Here is an 18,738-nt window from a genome sequence, read left to right on the forward strand (position 1 = left end):
AATGACCAGTGTGGTTTGAACAGTCGCAAGGATCCTGCCCTCAGGTTTACAGCCCTGGCTGTTAGTCCCCAGCAGTAACAAATAAACTAGACCGACCCCTGGATTAATGACTCAGCCAAGTGCTATCGCTATCTTACTCTTCAGAAAGTTAACCCACTTCTCTCCCCCAACCCAAACACAGTGACCATCCTACAGGCTGAGTGTCTGCTCCCAACGGCTGAACACAGAAGCTGCAGGGGAAACTCTGAGTTCTGCTACTGGAACATAAAAGGTATTTCCTGTCATTTCAGTGGACATGACTTAAATTACATAGGAGCAGGGGAACCTAAAGCCTCTCCCACAGGTTTATTGAAGGGCAATAAAATTTTGCAGGAGAGTCTGAATGATAGAAGTGAGGGAGATCTCAGCCACAAGGCTGCCTGTGCGTTAGGCACATTCAGGTGCTTCCCACAGTGCCAGATGGGTGTTTCTGCTTCTGTCGGATGCTTTTTTCTGTGCAACAGCTGCCACTCTCTGGGGAGGGCCTGTCACCATTCCTCCTGTGGGTCACAACTGAATACCAAATTCAGGACAAGCTACTGGGAAAAAGGGCTAACACCCCCCAAAACTCTTCCATGAAAGGTACCAAACCAGCAACAAAATAAACTTCAGACTTCTTGCTAGCCAGTGTGGTGAGACAGAAGTGCAGCCTCCTTAGCTATTCCAGTCCTGGATTCCACACCCAGACACTAGATTTAAAGATGAGTGGTTATTTGAAACCAATTTCATTAAACAAAAGGGTTCTTCTGATCCCAAAGGACCAGCCACATACCCAGGTCAATATATAACTCAAATCTTCCCCAATAATCATGCTATTGCCAATCCTTTAGTATTTAAAATCTAAAGGTTTATTTAGAAAAGGAAAGAAAGGAAGGTGAGAGTTAAAATTGGTTAAAGGAATGAAATACATACAACAATTGCAAAGTTCTTCATTCAGGCTTGTAGCAGTGATGGAATAAACTGCTGGCTTGTTAAGTCTCTGGTTGCTTCCAAATTGTTGGAAAGTCCGCAGTCCCTTGGTTAGATGCTCCCATTAGTATAAATCCATAGTCCAGAGGTTTGAGCAGAAAAGAGGCAAAATGGAGGTGTTTCCTGGCCCATTGTTCTCACTGTGGAAAATTACAGGGAACAAGATGGTATTTAGAATCATATGGGCAAATCACGTGTCCATGCATGCTTCACTTAGGGCTTGTCTACACTGGAAATGTTAAAGTGCTGCCACGCTTTAATAAGAATGAATGTAAATGAGGGAGTTAGGTTCCAGGGAAATTTTTTTCACCAGACAAGACTATATTATATATATACACACACACACAATAAGTTTTAAACCAATAATTTAATACTGGTACACAGTGATGATGATTGTGAAGCTCGGTTGAGGTGGAGGAGTCAGAGGGTAGGCTATTTCCCTTACTGCTAAATGATGAACTAGCAATTGGCTGAGCCCTCAGGGGTTAACTCTCTCACTCTGCAAGGCAGCAGGAATGGAGGGAGAGATGTGCATTTCCCTTAAGTACACTGCCTTGTTAATTAGATCAGCTTGCTGAGACTGCAGCTGCTGCAAGCTCCCTCCATCCTGAGCCCTGGTGTGTCCCCCCTGCTCTATGGAAGATGGGGTATGTGTGTGGGGGGGCATCCTGGCATTTGCACCCCTCTTCCTTCTCTCTCTCCCAGTTTGTCTCCAAGCAGCTCCACGGCAGAGGGCAGGAGCAGTACATGTCATTTGGGGGAGGGACACAGCTGAACTGCAGGCAGCTGCTGCATAGGGAACGGGGAGCTGATAAGGGGCTGCTGGTCCACCCTGGTTCCAAGACCCCACGAGCTAGCTCCAATGGGCTGCTCTTCCTGCAAGCAGTAGACAAAGCAGGCGGCTGCCAAACGAGTTAGAAGGGAGCATTATACAACTTTAAACAAGCATGTTCCCTAACTGATCAGCAACTAAGAATGAAACATTAACCGGGATGACTTGAAGTGAGGAGTTACTGTACAGGCAATGTGCCACTTTGTCATCTCAACCTGCTCTGACAACGTGGTCCTAAAACCGCTGTGGCTGCCCGGTGCCCTGGCTATGCTTATTGCTACCATGGGGACATGTCTAGGAGCAGCAGCCCTGGTGGGACATGCTGAGTGTTGGCAAAGCCATGAAGTGAGGGTCCTGCATCATGTGGGGTGTCCAGCCTGGCCCATGTCATGATGTTCGCTGTGTCTGATGTTGGAGCTGACAGTTGTGCTAGCGACTGGCTGAGCCCTCCCACTTAGTGAGCCATCCCCGGGAATAAAATGTGAAATACAGCCTTTTCTATAAACATGCAGTGCCCCAGAAAATCAGGCATTCAGGGATGAGCAGTGATCAGCTTGCCAGTCATGCCAAGGAATGAACTGGCCACATGTGCATTAGCTTAGCAGGACTTTGGTTCTAAGAACAGATGTAAAAAAGTACATCCTGTAAGATCTGCAGCAGCCATGGATCCTTTAAGATAAACTTGTCCCTCTCTGTCTTTCCCATCTGGGTCCTGAGCCACTTCCTGAATAGGTTTTAAATGTGGCTCAGAACTTCATCAGGCCGAAATAGGTTAGCCAGCCACTAAAAACAGGACTAGAGGGTGTTAGGACCATGCTATGACATGTGTTTGGTCTTGCCTACATTCGGCATGGTTGTGAGACCCCCGTAACCCGTGTCCACACCCTACATTCTGTTGTCATAATCTTTATATGAAGATTTGTATCATTTGAAAACTTAAATTTGCTGGTCATTACTGACCTGATAAATTGTGTGTGGCAACATTGTTTGTGAAGTTATAAGATTCCACTGTATGTCATTAACACATGTTCCAAACAGTGGTTGGCAAACAGGTCTGTCTCAAATAAAGGAATATGTGCTCTGCTTAAAACACAGCAGCCAACATCCTTCCCTGAATGAGACTCCTTGTTTCCTCTCTCTCTCACCCTGCCTTCCCCCTCACCCCCGCATCCATCCATCTATCCATCAGTTCACTGCACCAAAAGGGACAAAGGAAACAGCCACTGACCCAAGAGGTTTGGTCAGTAAGAACTGCTGAGAGCATGCAATGAGAAAGCTTTGCTTTGAATTTAACAGTTTAAGTTAGGCACCAATTGTATTTTAGCTTGTTTTTCTTGTAACCATTTCTGACATTTAATTCCTCGTTAATTGTATGCACTTAAAATCTGTCTCTTTGTAGTTAATAAACTTGTTTTATTGTTTGATGTGAACCGATGGGTTTAAATCAAAGTGTCTGGGAAATGTTGTTGGGGGTAACAAGATGTGTGCGTATTTCTGTGGATGAAATGATGGACTTTATATAAACTTGCATTGTCCAGGAGAGGGCTGGGCAGTACAGGACATACGCTTCTGGGGGAAAAGCTAGGCCTGGAAGTGAGTTGGGGTCACCGTGCAGTACAACTCAGGCTGGTGAGAGCCAAGGGCTGGCTGACTGCAGCACACAGACATGGCTGGGAGTGACTTGCAGGCTCTTTGTGAGCACTCCAGACTGGAGGCTACAGCAGCAAGACCGTGTAAAGGGCACCAGAGGTTAGAGGGCAGGTGTGACGCAGCTACTTGTTAGTCTGGATTGTACCCTGGGTATGTCACAGTGGTGTTAAAAATGCCGGCACTCTGCCACAATACACTGGAGCTGAGTCAGTGAAGGAAAACACATAGGATGCAGCTCTGCTGGTGATACAACAGAGACACTGGTGTAGACAGAGCATTTTTACCACCACTTTTCACGGAATAGGGCTGGAAACACTTCAGCTCCAGCTACACTGCCCACTTGGCTCTCATTGGTGTATCATTGCTGAATGTTGCTGGAACACAGATTCTTTTTTTTCTATTCTGGATACAAAGCTTGTGAAACTGGAAGAATCCCACTCCCCACCTTCGCAGATAACACTGACTCAGGGGCTTTACATAATTTCCTGTACAACTTGTCATAGGTTCACAATCAAGATGAACTAACTTAAAGCAGAAATTCTCCCTTTTATGTCATTTCTTGAATCTGAGCCTCCACTTTCAAATCTGCACTGAGCAAATGATGCTACACGCAGTTAAAGGCATTTCTTAGTCACCTTCATAGTTATCACTAAAGAGAAGCATTTAGAACCTCCTATAAAACACGGGCTGTCTAAGTTTCTCTGTTTGATAAAGTGTTGGGTGCATCTATGGCTGGCTCAGTCAGGCCTGAGGATTTCTCTGAGGAAGTCGCCACGGTGCTCAAAACCTGATTCTTACCTGGTTTCAATTTACAACAGACCAGGTGCCAGCCACAGCTCGTACAGTCCTGCAGTGACAAGTGACTAGTTCGGGACAAATCTTGCTGCACAGTGAGCCCACTGGTCCCGAACTAGAAAGTCCAGGCCTCTGCAGACAGCTAACAAGCCGCTGAGGAGAATATTTTCACGTCGCATACAGCCTCTGCTGGTGACAGTCATGGTGCAAAAGGTGCCCTTTGTGACCCAGCCTGTGGTTTCCAGTCATTATTGCCAGTGAATGGGGGGCACAAAACACTCTGCAGGAGATAAAGTGGAGTCGCTTCCTTTTCACATAGCCTCCTGGCTGCTCATGTGAGGCTGGGGCATTGTGTCCTTCACTATAGACACGGAAGAGGTTCAGAGTTGCATGGGAGCAGTGCAGGAAGCAGCAGAAAGGTGGGTTTCCATGGGTCCATCTTCCAAGGAACACTGAACTCACCTCATCCCGGGATCATGCCAGAGCCCAATGAAATCAATAGTGAGACTGCTGTGGACTTCAGTAGGAGTTGGCTCAGGACCTAGATATAGCATGACCATAAAATCTTACTCTGGTACTCGTTGCACAAGTGAAGAAATGTGGACCATAGAAACAGCCCCTCCCGCCCCCCGCAGGACACAGTTCTGCCACAAAGACAGCCTGCGGCAGTACGTCACAGTGTGATTTTTGTTAGTGGCAAAGAATCAAGATGCCAATTGGTATCTCCTGAATCTCAAACCCCTTAATCAAAAGACTAGCACCTCCTCAGCCCTGCTGTGCTACAGGCTCAGGCACTGCCCTGGCTCTGCCCCAGCCTTCATTAAGGCAGCATTAAGGTTGCCCAGTGCTGCTTTGTGACCTTCCAGAATGTAGAGAGCTCCTAGACTTAAACCTCTGTAAACTAGGCACTAGAGAGTCAAGGGACATGCAAAGCAACCTTAACCCCTGCCTCTGGCCAGAACCACTGGGAATGGTTCAAGGGGGGGGACATAGTAAGTACCTATTGGGTGTCTGCCCGCCCACTGCTAAAGGATCCTCCCCCAGCCAAAGGGGAGGAACCACAGGGCCACAGAACCCACTGAGTGCGGGGGACAACTAATAAAAGAACAGGGACAGGAGTGAGGTCAAAGGGTCAGAAGGAGGGAACCTAACGGGGACACCGAGCAGAGAACCCCGGACAGCGCCCACTGCTCCTCGAAGGCGTCAAGGGAGCCAGTGGACGCCGCCCAGAGGAACTCCGCCCGGATGCGTGATCGGACCATGGAGCAGAAGCAAGCCCCACAGTCACCGGAGTCTCCGTCGGCCAACCTCCACTCCCTGGTCGCGTGGATGGCCTTTTTCGCCAGGGCGAGGAGGAGGTTGACCAGGAGGTCCCGGGACTTCGTGGGGCCACGGATAGGGAGTGCATACAAAAGGAGGTGAGGGGAAAAGTGTAACCAAAAACGTAAGAGGATGGCTGTGAGGAGCCGGTGTAGGGGCTGCAATCTGGCACACTCTAAATACACGTGCGCCAGGGTCTCCCTCACGCCGCAGAAGGGGCAGGTATCCGGGACAGGGGTAAACCGCGCCAAGTACACGCCCGTGCTCACGGCCCCATGGAGGAGCCGCCAACTGATATCCCCAGTGGGCCTTGGGACCAGGGTGGAGTAGAGGCTGGCCATGGGGACATAGTAAGTAGGCCTGAGGAGCCCCTTGCCCAAGCGACAGCTTTGCGCTACACCATGCCAGCATACCAGGTTTTCAAGCAGTTTGCAGACCCATGGATTTTAGTGCACTTGGACAAGGGTAAGGAGCTGATTTTGGGGGCAAGTTGAATTCCTGGAGCCCCGGAACCAAATGTCTCAAAATTTGTACCACAAGGGGCAAGGGCTGCAATGTGCAATGTAAATGGTGGGGGACTGGGTTTGGGGAGGGCATGGCTCTGCTCCATAGACTACATGCACTGTCTGCTTCACTATGGATTGGCTAAAGATGCTATTTAAGACCCGCCTCTTCCCTTCTTAGCAGCCTGACCCGACCCCCCCCCCCACAGGCACTTTGCAGGTGGGGAGCTGGGTTCAAGGCTTTTTGCCTTCCCATGAGCCCCTACACCCACCTGCTCCCAGGAGCCTCTCTCAGGACTTGAGAGAGAAGCTCCCTGTGGTCCCCTAGAAACAGGAGCCCCTGCCTTCCCCCCATGACCCATGTACTCCCTGGAGCCTCAGCCCCCCACTGCCCCTGCCTCCCACCCCCATCCACTCCTTACCCCCCTGCTGCTGAGTCTTGGACCCAGCCAGCCTGCTGCCAAGATCCCAGTGCCAGGAGGAGCAGGAACCTCAGCTGCTGCAGTTTTGGCACCTTGAGGGCCCAGCACTTAAAGTGGGCCCCAGGTGCCATGCTGCCCATGCTTCTGGCCAGGTGGCCTGTATGCCAGAGTAGGGAGATTGCAGTACGACTCCCTAGTGCGGTTGTGCACACCTGCAGCTTACAGTTGCAATGTGCCAGTGTGTAATGAGGGATATATTGCAACCAGCAAGCAGTAGAAAAACCAGCCCAGCCAGGACTAGGTGGCAACCCCAACACAGCTCTGGGGCCTTTACACTGTACTCAGTTCCTTGTTATGCTAGTGCAGGTTTCAAGCTACACTCCCTAGATGGCTAGATTTTAGTGGACTTTGCTTATAAACGTCTACTCCTTACTGGCGGCCGGCAGGTGAGGTACCCTTGACCACAACATGCACTACTAGCTCATCCCCCAGCCCCGATGTGGCACCACAGATAAGCCTGCACCAAGCTTTCCTTCACGGGGGAAAAGGGCTGAACAAAATTCCACTGTTTGGGTTATTGCCCCTCCGTAATGAGGTGCAAACCATCACCGCAGAAAACAAATCACAAGACTTCTGCTTCCTAATGTGATGGGCACCATGGTGAAAACCAGCTCAGTTAAGGGCTTGTCTACACTCAGAAGTGGGGCCACTTCAACTAGTCCAGTGCAGTTAAGGAAGCAACACCCTACTCCCTAAGCTCTTCCCCCAAGCCCAGCGTGGCTGCAGCGATATCAGTATGAACGTTTAGTCTGGCTGGGGGTGGGGCAGGGGGTTCGAGGGGGGGTCTGTACTTCCCGAGGGTGGGGTGGGGGGCCCGGGAGGTCTGTACTTCCCAGGGGTGGGGCGGGGAGCCCTGGGGGGTCTGTACTGCTGGGGGGGGTCTGTACTGCCCAGAGGGTGGCAGGGGGCCCAGGGGGGTCTGTTTAGCCCAGGGTGGGGCAGGGGGCCCCGGGGGGGTCTGTACTTCCCGGGGGTGCGGTGGGGGGCCCGGGGGGTCTGTACAGCTGGGGGGGGGTCTGTACTGCCCAGAGGGGAGCAGGGGCCCCGGGGGAGGTCTGTTTTGCCCAGGGTGGGGAGGGGCCCGGGCGGGGTCTGTACTGCCGGGGGGTGGGGCAGGGGGCCCGGGCGGGGTCTGTACTGCCGGGGGGTGGGGCAGGGGGCCCGGGAGGGTTCTGTACTGGGAGGGGGGATCTGTACTTCCTGGGGGGCGTCCCGGGGGGGGTCTGTACTGCCGGGGGTGGGGCAGGGGGCCCGGGGGGGGTCTGTACTGGGAGGGGGGATCTGTACTTCCTGGGGGGTCTGTACTGCCGGGGGTGGGGCAGGGGGCCCGGGGAGGGTTCTGTACTTCCTGGGGGGCATCCGGGGGGGGTCTGTACTGCCGGGGGTGGGCAGGGGGCCCCGGGGGGGTCTGTACTGCCCGGGCAGGGGGCTGCAGGCCGGGCCTGGCGAAGATCAGAGCAGTGGAAGGAGCCGGGGAGGTCCCTGGAGACGGGCTGACCTGTGGCTGGGGCAGAGTCTGAGGCGAGGAAACACCAACAGCCGCCCGCTGGGCTCAGGGAGCAGCGAGGCCCAGCGCGCGGTTACCCGGCCTTGCTCCGGGGCCTGCTGGAGCGGGAGAGCTGCGCAGGGGCCACGTTCCCATGGCAACGCGGCGAGGCCCAGCGCACCGGCCCGGGTCCTTCCCCCGGGGGTGGGGGTTCAGGACACTAGGGCTCTGGCCACTAGGGGCGCACTCACTGCTGTGTCAGGCATAGCGCGGCTGGAGGAAGGGACGGAATCCCGCAAGGGTCAGTTCTAGCGCCCTCGGCCCATGCTTCTGTCTCACTAGCACCACAGAGGCCCTTCGCTTCCGCCTCGGTAACGCTGATGGCGATGGGCCGAGCCGTCACGTGACCCTGGTTCAATGCCTCGGCGCTCGGCTGTTCCGGGGCAGGGCCGCGTTCGGGGCTCGGCTGGCTCAGTCTGGCGTAGGCAGCCGAGGGCCCGGAGCGCAGCGGGAGCCGGAGCGGGCCGAAGGGAATCGGGGTCCGGCGAGCGGCGGGGGCGCGGAGCGGGGGGAGCCGGGCCAGGCCGGGCCGTGGGGCGAGGCGGGGCCTGGCGGCGGCGGAGCGGCCTGGAGGCTCCCCCCGGGCGGGGCGGGCCTGGACCGGCGGCCGCTCCGGGGCTATGATGCGCCTGCTCCGGGGCCCCGCATCCCCTCGTGTCCCCCCGGCAGCTCCAGCCCGCGGCTGAGACCCCCCACCAGCGGTGAGTGCGGCGCGGCGCGCCCGGGCTCTGCGGCCTGCTCGGGCCGGGCCGGGCCTGGCGGGGGCAGCCCGGAGCTCCCGCGGGAGCGGCTTCCCCGCTTGTGCGCCGATCCGGGCCGGGCCGCTCAGGTTTGTCTCGCTCCGGAGTCCGCCTTGTGTCACTGCCCGGGCGGGGGAAGTACGTGTTGGCCCCGGCGCGGGGTGAGGGCGGCCTTGTGAAACGCAACAGCGAGAGCTCTACGAGCCCGTTAAAGGCTGATTATTGAACAGAGCAAACAGCTCCCAGGCGGCAGGATTGTCACCTGTTTTCTTTGTCTACGTGCCACGCACAGTTCCTAAGCCGAGTTCGCTTTCGGTTCCTATTGGTTTGCCGTACAAACCGAAACCCGAGACAGCCAAAAATAATCGCTCATTTGGAGCAACAAAACTCTGACAATTATTCAAGAGGCCCCATTCACATATTCCGCTGAATCTGTTTAAAAACAACAACAATCCCGTTTATAAATATCCCAACGCCTGTAATTTTGCCCTTAAAAGCTGCCTCTGATTGGGAAGAACTGGTCTTGGCTCATTCTATTTTAAAGTTAATAAGAGAGAAGAATCTGTGACTCTAAATCAAAGAAGCTGTTTTGTAGGCTACGTTTGACTCTTTAAAATAGGGTTGGGGAGTTCCTAATTTAGAATTTGTTGGGATTAGAAATGCTTCAGAACATGCAAATAAGGAAGCTATGATAGTATTGCTATGTAAATCCACTTTTCTTAAAATATAATTTAGCACCAAAGCTCACAGTGCTCCCTAGAAATAGACCACTATAAATGTCTGCTGGCACAGGCTGGTGAAGGAATGACTCCGACTGGCATAGCGGTGCCAGCAGAAGCCCCTAGAGTAGATGCAGTTATACTTTTTACAGGTCTGGTTTATTTTGCTCATGGAGAGTGCTCCTATTCTATTGGTACAAAGCTTTGCTGGTATAGCTTTGTCAATGCTTGGAGCACTTTGCTGGTATAGTAGGTGGGGGTAAAGCACTCCCAGTGAGGCTATGGCCATGATTTCAGATTGTGAAAGCCCCACTCCATTTCAAGTGTACGCTCTGAATATATAAACAACTATTCTCTGCCAAGTGGCCCCTCACACAGTAATCTGTATGCATAGTGCAGTTTCTTTGATGTGGGAGGTTCTGGTTTGGTTCCCCATTTGCCTAGTCTGTAATGAGGCTATATTGATGGGGGTGGAGGGAAGGCTGTTGAAGCTGTTTCACTTCAATAAGATATTTCTATGGGCTAGCTAAAGGATTAGACTATGGTCCAGTGGCTAGGTAGGCCATCTCTGTTCAAATTCTTTCTTAGGGAGGCAGGCACAGGACCTGAACCAGCATCTCCCCCTTTCGAGGTGAGTACCCTGACCACTGCACCAGAGAGGAGTTCTTATGCTTGATTCTTGCATTGGCCCAATTAGCATTTGATTAAAATGGAATAACTTCAAATGCCCCATAGCAGACTATTTCATAGCCCAACATTTAGGTAATTCACTTGGAGTGGCAGATTACTGTTCATATCCCTTCCTAGGAGGGGAATTGAACCAGAAGTCCCTAGATGCTAGGTGAGCATCCAAACCACTAGGTTAGAGAGGGTGTCTGGTTTTTGCCAAATTAATATTTAATGAAAATGGAACAGAGTTCTAGACTAGCACCTACATGAAATTTAGGAAAGGAGACTTTTTTTTTTTAAGACTGTGCCCATCACTCAAAGAAAATGACAGTTTAGAATACATCTTCCAGCTACATCCTAGAGTCACTAGTCTGGTCTGGGTCACTAATAATTGAAGGCATTACCATTTGGAATGAGTTGGTGGTCCTGATCCTACAAAACAGGGACTGGTCATAAGACGCTTCTCATAGATATGTCATTCACCTTAATGTAAGTAGGATTTTATTTTCTTTAAGTAGTAAGGTGGATTTACTCATCTCTTGCTACTGGTGATTGTTCCATTGTAGCAGACAAACCTAGCTAATAGTTTACATGCCTACTTGTTTTTTTTTAAATAGATTGCACCAGCACCTGAAATGCAAGTATAGACAAAATACCTTCCCCAGAACGGTTACATTATTGTCTGTCTAGGTTATTATATTGACAGTATTACCTTTCAGATTTCTGGGGAATCTTCTATAAAATATTGTATTGTGTCATCCCCAAGCAACTCAGATTCAGTTCTGAATTGCAGACTTTGTATCTATTCCCCCCACTCTGTGTATTAATACTGAGAATTTGTGGTTAGGTTCTGACAGGAGAGAGACAAGTTAGATGATGTTCTGACTTGTCGGGCGATAAAACGAGTGGCTTATTGGGCAGCTCTGAAGACCCAAACTTAGTATTTTCCTTGGAACGCAAAGAGAGGAGATTTGGCTTGTGTCTCTGCAAAAAGCCTAACAGAGGATTTGAGAGAGGAGCTTCTTAGCTTTTTTCAGTTGTCAACCCTCCCATAATGTAGAACAGAAGGAATCTGTATTTTGGGCGTAATGTGACATACAGAGTTCCCAATTTACTAAGCACTGACTTTTCAGTTTGTAAACTGGATAGTCTCCCCATCTAAATTCCATTCCCGGTTTACGGGTGAGTGGACGCCCTGTTCTCGGGTATCGGTAAGCAGCTGCTGTATTGTCGCCCTTCCTTATTTCCCCAGTCATTGTGTGCTGCTATTCTCTTTGGAGCTGATCCTGGCGGGTGCCGAGTGCCCCATTTCCAACTGAAGTTAGTGGGGACTGATGGTGCTCTTGAAGGATGGGACCCTTTGACTAACTCTAGGGCTCTTATGTATGTTTAATTAAATGCTCTTTAAACCTTCTGAGGCAAATAAACCAAACTGACAGTTTGAAGGCCAGTATTTGGTTATGTTATGGCACCTCAGGGTGTGGAGATACAGATAAGTCTGTATTACAGACATGCCAAGTTCCTGGCCAGCATCATACACTAGACCTGCAAGAGTGCTCTCATTTGCAATCTTCTTTCCTTGTTTGTTTTAGATTCCCCCCCACACACACTGTTTCTTAATGCTGTTCTGAAACCTGTGGGAAAAGTGTGGTTAAATACACAGGAGTAAGCTGAACTAGCTCTGCAGTTTCCCCTCCTCCCAGCCCTTAGTCCTCTCTTTCAATAGGATCCCCTTAATGTTGGGCAAGGCACGTGAGGAGCTGGGGCTTTTCTGCATTACCCGCAGCAAGGTCAGTGTCGGTGCTTAGCAGGTGAGGCTGGTAAATGTTCACTCCAGCCCCCAGGAAGGCCTGGGTGGCAGCTGTGGGAGCAGCTATTAGAAAAGAAACCTTGTTGCCTTCCCTGCTGACATGGGTCATGTGGTGAAAGGTCTCTATATCAATAGGGTGCATAGAAAGACTAACGTCTTGGTTTGCTGTGCAAACTGAGGATTTCCTTGATTCTTGACCTGCTATTATGGGGCCATTACTAATCAGCTCTTTCTCTTCTTATTTCAGGTATGGCCTCACAGCTGCAGGTGTTCTCCCCTCCGTCAGTATCGTCGAGTGCCTTCTGCAGTGCCAAGAAACTGAAAGTGGAGCCCTCTGGCTGGGATGTTTCAGGACAGAGCAGTAGTGACAAATATTATACCCGCAGCAAAACCCTCCCAGCTGCTCAAGGGCAAGCAAGCTCTTCTCGCCAGGTAGCCAATTTCAGCATCCCTGCTTACGATCAGAACCTCCTTCTCCCTGCTCCTTCAGTTGAGCATATTGTGGTTACCGCTGCAGACAGTACAGGCAGCGGTGCAACAACGTCCTTCCAGAACAGCCAGACCTTCACACACAGGAGCAACGTTTCTTTACTGGAACCATACCAGAAATGTGGATTGAAAAGGAAAAGTGAGGAGGTTGACAGCAACGGTAGCGTGCAGATAATTGAGGAACATCCACCTCTCATGCTGCAAAACAGACCTGCGGTGGGTGCTGCGGCCACTACCACCACTGTAACCACTAAAAGTAGCAGCTCCAGTGGTGAAGGGGATTACCAGCTGGTCCAGCATGAGATCCTATGCTCCATGACAAACAGCTACGAGGTCTTGGAGTTTCTGGGCCGAGGAACGTTTGGGCAGGTGGCAAAGTGCTGGAAACGCAGCACAAAGGAGATTGTAGCTATCAAAATCCTGAAGAACCATCCCTCCTATGCTAGACAAGGCCAGATAGAAGTGAGCATCCTCTCTCGCTTGAGCAGCGAGAACGCTGACGAGTATAACTTCGTTCGCTCTTATGAGTGCTTTCAGCACAAGAACCACACATGCCTTGTGTTTGAGATGCTAGAACAGAACTTGTACGACTTCTTAAAACAAAACAAATTCAGCCCACTGCCCCTAAAATACATCCGGCCAATTCTGCAGCAGGTGGCCACTGCCTTGATGAAGCTAAAGAGCCTGGGTCTGATACATGCTGATTTGAAACCAGAAAATATCATGTTGGTGGATCCCATCCGCCAGCCCTACAGAGTGAAGGTCATAGACTTTGGCTCAGCCAGCCATGTATCTAAAGCTGTGTGCTCCACTTACTTGCAGTCGCGCTATTACAGGTAAGGATTCATACCCGAGGCTAAGTAGACCTGGCACTGGAGGGGTGTCACTTACTGGGAGCAGGTGAGCCCCACATCCTCAATCAATATGCAAGAACCAGATCAGGGAGGACAAACCTCATCTCTTGGAAGGACTGAATTATTGTCCAGAGGGCAAGGTGTAAACTTAGGAGTGCACTAAGGCCAGAGCAGTACATTTGCTGACAGCAGTGGGAAACGTACACAAAGATAAGGGGCAGAACGACCTTCATGCAGTACATAAACCTGTAGTCATTACCATTTCTGGCTAGTACCTTTCTCACAGTCACTCAGTAGGAAAACAAGCTTCATTTTATACGTGTTTTTACATCTGCCATTTATTTCTTTTCCTTCCCTGTCCTCCTCATTTCTCTGCCTTTACCCTCTGTCCCCCTCCGTATCTCCTTCCTGGCAGCAATTCCCACTGGCCCTTGTACACTTTACTCCCGCCTCTTTGCTGTCTCATCTGCTAAAATGATGAATGGTAATGCTGACATGTAGTGTGGTCAGGTTTAGTGCTAGCACAGAGATAAATGAAGTTCAGCTGTTGTTTCAGGGTGTCTGCAGACCCAGGAAGACTGTATTTGCATCAGTTAGCCTCGCAAAAGGGAACTAAGCTTTTCTTTGCAACTACAAAGTCTAGAAACTTTTGAACTGAAAGCCAAGGGTTCTCTGATCAGCTCAGATTAGGAACCTCTGCAGCAGAATGTTCGGAGTTTGACTAAACAATTATTTTGGAACTGCCATTTTGGAGAGTTACTCCTTTAATAAAATGACCGTAAGTGGCTAGTGTGGGAGGCTGTATGCCTCTTTCATCATTAATACCAGAGATGCTGACTTGACCTGTGAGTGGATGTTTAATCGAAGGCTGTATGGGCTCCAGGGTTTGAAGAATATACCTGACACCTCTGCTAGCTTGAGGGCTAAGTCTGCTAGTCATAATGAAAATGACTTTCCCACCTGCCAAGCCACGCATTTCATAGAGAGTAGTTATGAGAGGAAATTCCTATGCAGGTGAACAGAGCTGTTGCTTTGGCAATGTGACCTCCCTAAACGTGCAGTCCTCTTCTTTCCCCCTCACCTCAAATGCCTGCAGTAAATTGCAACTAGCATATTCTGTGCATGTTCAATAGAAAATTAACTGCTGCAGTACACTACCGGTAGATGCAGCAAAAGATTTGAATTGTCTCCCTTTTCTGTAAAATGTCTCTTGACCAATTTAAAAATGAATTTATCAACTTTAATTAGCCATAACAATTTAAATATGTCAGACGTTCACAACTTGTCCAAGGCTTGTCAGTCACCTGTTGTCCTTTTACCCAGTCACTCCCTGTATCTAGCATTGTAAGTGAACTCCATTGCACTGAAATAAGCCCTGCCATACTTAACCACCCGGGGAAGGAAAGTGGGTTTGCAGACAGATAAGCTGAGATCTAATAGCGCTCTTTACAAAGGATTTCAGTGAGCCAGCTTTCTGCTCCCCAGCTTTATTTCCCCTTGGGGAAGGTAGAAGCAGCTCCACCCCACACCCCAGGTCCCTACACATCAGTCCAGAATTACCATTACTCATTAAACTCAAATAGAGCAGACTTTGCCTTTCCCTTCCAGTTCTTCCTGAAGGAAGGCCTCGTGCTCAGCTGTCTTCCTTCCCAGTTCATGGTGACTTTTCAATGTAAGTTACAGTACATTTTAAAGTGATCTCTTATGCCAGGAACCTTTTATTTGCCCATTTATTAAAGTAACTTTCACAAAGGTCCTTCTGTTCCTGCATGTCTAGAGTTATGCTCAATGGAGCACTATTTTTCTCATGGTCATACAGCTACCCATTCAGTGTCTTGAACAAAACAGTGTAACTACTCTGTGATCCTTCCAGCCTGAGAGAACTACCAAATAAATATCAACACCTCATCCCCTAGCATGGAGGGAGCATGGGGAGAGAAGTGTCTCAAGGGGCCCCTGGCAAGGAAACTGCTTGCTCTGCTCTGCATATCATACTAAACTGAAAGCCACTTCCATCTCCCCGAAGATGGGGTGACTGACCCTGCTGGAGAGAGGAGTATTCAAATGCTGTCTAAGACTAGGCCTGCTTCACTGGAGTTGGGAAGAATCAGGCAACAGTGGAAATCTATTTACCATGGTGTGAAATTTACATCAATGTTGAGGCTAACTAAAATCTGCTTTCTAGGTGTAGAAACTAGTTTCTCTTGGGGAAGAGTTGTTACTTCTGGCTTAATTTCACACTGAAGAGAGCTTTGAAGATGAGGCTTGAGGCTCCAGCATTGTGGTTGTGATAAGACAGACTAATTTGTATTTTACTTCAGCGGCTGTTTTAAAACAAACTAATTGTTTCCTATCCTGTCTTCACTTCGTATTGGGCCTATGTCAGTGTCTTGGCCACTCACTCAGGAATGGCTTTTTGAGCTAAAACTTTCAAATCTGGATACCTGAAGTGAGGCTGCTACAGGGACTTAAAGCAGTGGCTTTTTCCAGAAGTGCTGAGCACTCAGACATCCCCTAACTTTAATGGGCTGTATGGGGGCTTGGCTCTTCAGGGGAAAAAAGCAGTTTTGAAAGTCTGTCTGTCTGAATTTAGGAGCCAACACTTTGGCTCCTAGCCAGCTGCTGTAATGAGTGTAGCGTGGGCTCTAATTGTACAGTAACAAAATGGAAGACACTCTACTGTTCTGTGTCTGATTCTGTCACCGACTTGGATCTAAATTGTGGTGAGAAGGGTGGGCTGAATTGTTCCTCCAGTACTTATGCCTCTGAACTGCACAAATTTTTCACAACAGGAGAAGCCTAGTTTCATAATATTGTGCCTCTTGTCATTGAATCTGGACTATTTAAATCCGGCCGGTAGGGTTTTATGGGCTAGGAGAGAAGGAGTCCACAATAGGTGTACTATGGTGATTTTTGCTCCATCCACTGTGGTATCAAGCACTGGCAGCAGTTAGAGAGAGGCTGGCACCCTTGGGTTGCTGTTCCAGAACAGGCTACGGCCATGGGAGGTGAAGTGTGAGCAAAGGAAACAACTTCTGGATTCTCTTCTGCCTCATTGCATTCCTAGCTTACCTAGTTGGATGATGCTGCTGGAGCCATATTTCCAGCAGAGATTTGACGTTGACTTTGTCGGGCCAGGATTTAAAATGCACAGAATGTGCAATTGCTTTCCCTACACTGGTTGTGAGGTACCTGCTCCTAGGGAGAGATGTGCTTGGGCTGGCTCACTCTCCACTTTGGTGTTACTGGTAGCTCTGCAGTGCTGATCAGACTGAGGTAAATCCTGGTGGAAGCGGGCATATGAATGTCCAGCCACGCAGGATATTTTCAGATGTCATTGATGCCTAGTAGGGGAGACACATTAACAGCAGATCCATCAGACAGTTTAAGCTGCTCTGATAAGACACTTTTACAGTTACCAGCTCCAGGAGAGGGGACAACTCTTTCCAGTTCTATGCATCCTATTGCCTATAACAGCTAGTGTGCTGAGTATGGGCCATTGCTACCTTGAGAGAATGGGGGAGGGTATTTATACTACTATCCTCATTGCAAGAGAAGACTCTCCTTACTGAGGCAGTCTTTTGCTGGAAATACAGGGCAACCACAGTAGTGCGGAAGATTCACAGTAGTCTGCATCGCTAAGCAGGTGGGATGAGATGTGCTTAGACCCATCTTGTAACCTACCAGTACTGTACTGTATGTTGATCAGAGGAGCCTCCATTGTGCAGTACTATCTGTTCCTTAGCTCTGCGCTGGGCCTTGTGCCCTGCACTGCTCTGGCCCTGGCTGGCCTGGGGAGCAGTAGTGCATACCACCAAAAGTCTGACTTTCTCCATCTCTTAAACTAGCTTTGCTTGTACATGACTCCCTGGCATCGCCATTGCAATGGCATGAGCCGGAGATCAACACTTGCTCTCTGGACACGATCAAGGGGAGGTGCCCTCTCCACAAACACCGCTCCTTTTGAAACATTCTGGTGGTACTGGAAGAATCTGAGTTTTGTGGCAACCTTCCCTGAGGCTGGCTGGGGGTACTTGCTGGCCCTGGATATCAGAATGTAACAATCTGATACTCAGAGGAGGAATTCTATCAGTTATCATTTTTCTACTTCATAAAGAGCTTCTGATAGTGCAGTTTAATAATTTAATCCTAGAAAGATCAGGTGGGTGGTGCCTTTTATTGGACCAATTTCTGTTGGTGAAAGAGATGAGCTTTCGAGCTACAAGGACTCTTCACATCTGAAGAAGTTACTCCAATAAAATATATTACCTCACCCACCTTGTCTCTGATATCCTGGAACCAATGTGGCTCCAACACTGCACATTTAATCCTAGACAGTCCAGCTGTGAAGGTGACATCTGGCTGCTGTTCTGTTTCGACACCACTTTCAGTGGTCACTAATTTTAGTACTGCTAACTGCTGTCATTAGCAACCGCAGTCTAAAAGCAGATGTGAAGAAGGCTGATGGCTGTTGCATACCATACTATGAAAACTGAGGCCTCATGAGAATTTAATCTATTTAGAGTGTAAAGGGTTCAGGGCTAGGGAGCGTCTTTGACACTGCAAGACTGTCCCTGGATGCACACACGGGATAAAGGAATAATCCCACCTCCACTATCCATAGCCATTTACAGTCCGTTTCATTTGAGTCAGGCCATACGTGTTCATGCAGGTTTGAACAAGATTGAGCTGTGGTCTGCTCTACCACAGGGCACTTCCATTGTATCCTGTGAGCCGTTAGATCTGTTAAACTCCCATGGACTTGGCTGGGAGTGCTATACGAGTACAGGCAGCAGACTTAGTCCTGTCTGCTAATTGGCAACACCTGCTGAGCAAAGTGGCCTTGACATATTGGAATAATGGCACCTGGAGTTGGGAATCCTTTCAGTCTGCTAAACACACTGACTCGTCTCAGTACAATTCTTTAATATTCATGTGCTAATTTTCTGGCTAAACATTTTCTTTCCATTTTGGACACGTTTGAGTAATGTTACATATGTTTACAGGTAACAGATTGCTCCCAGAGCTAGCTAAGGATGAACACGCACACACTGATGTACAGGGCAGGGGACTAAAATGAAGCGGCATGTAACACTGACTGGGAGATATCCCTGGCTCACTGTATTACTCTGAGAGTCGGAATAAAAGCTTAATTGCCACAGTTCTATTTCTTGGGGGCTGAGATAGTTAAAAGGGTTCACCTGTGCAAGAGAACTGCTTGTATTAAAGCAGCAGCCATGTACTGAATCAGTGTGAGTGCCCCTGCCACTGGAGTGCAGCAAGGGAGGTTGGCTGACCTGCATGTCAGCCAACTGGACAGC

The 18,738-nt window shown here is 49.6% G+C and overlaps 1 protein-coding gene and 1 long non-coding RNA gene across 3 annotated transcripts in view; one reads left to right on the forward strand and one right to left on the reverse strand.

Moving 5' to 3' along the window:
- Positions 1 to 957: 957 nt before the first annotated feature.
- Positions 958 to 8,315, reverse strand: LOC115651003. The gene is made up of 3 exons (XR_004000292.1): positions 8,089 to 8,315; positions 4,289 to 4,826; positions 958 to 1,148 (listed from the first exon to the last, which is right to left on the reverse strand). It is a non-coding gene; the product is annotated as an uncharacterized LOC115651003 (long non-coding RNA).
- Positions 8,316 to 8,720: 405 nt separating this feature from the next.
- HIPK1 (homeodomain interacting protein kinase 1) overlaps positions 8,721 to 18,738 on the forward strand; it is a 34,310-nt gene continuing 24,292 nt past the window's right edge. Inside the window, exons 1-2 of one of the 2 annotated variants that reach the window (XM_030561771.1) lie at positions 8,721 to 8,837; positions 12,322 to 13,399. In XM_030561771.1, the coding sequence (XP_030417631.1) occupies positions 12,324 to 13,399 (1,076 nt within the window). In that variant the 5' untranslated portion in view covers positions 8,721 to 8,837; positions 12,322 to 12,323. The remainder of the gene's footprint in view (positions 8,838 to 12,321; positions 13,400 to 18,738) is intronic. The other variant, XM_030561770.1, reaches the window with a different exon arrangement.

Source organism: Gopherus evgoodei, chromosome 4, assembly GCF_007399415.2.
Source record: "Gopherus evgoodei ecotype Sinaloan lineage chromosome 4, rGopEvg1_v1.p, whole genome shotgun sequence".
Lineage (NCBI taxonomy): Eukaryota > Metazoa > Chordata > Testudines > Testudinidae > Gopherus > Gopherus evgoodei.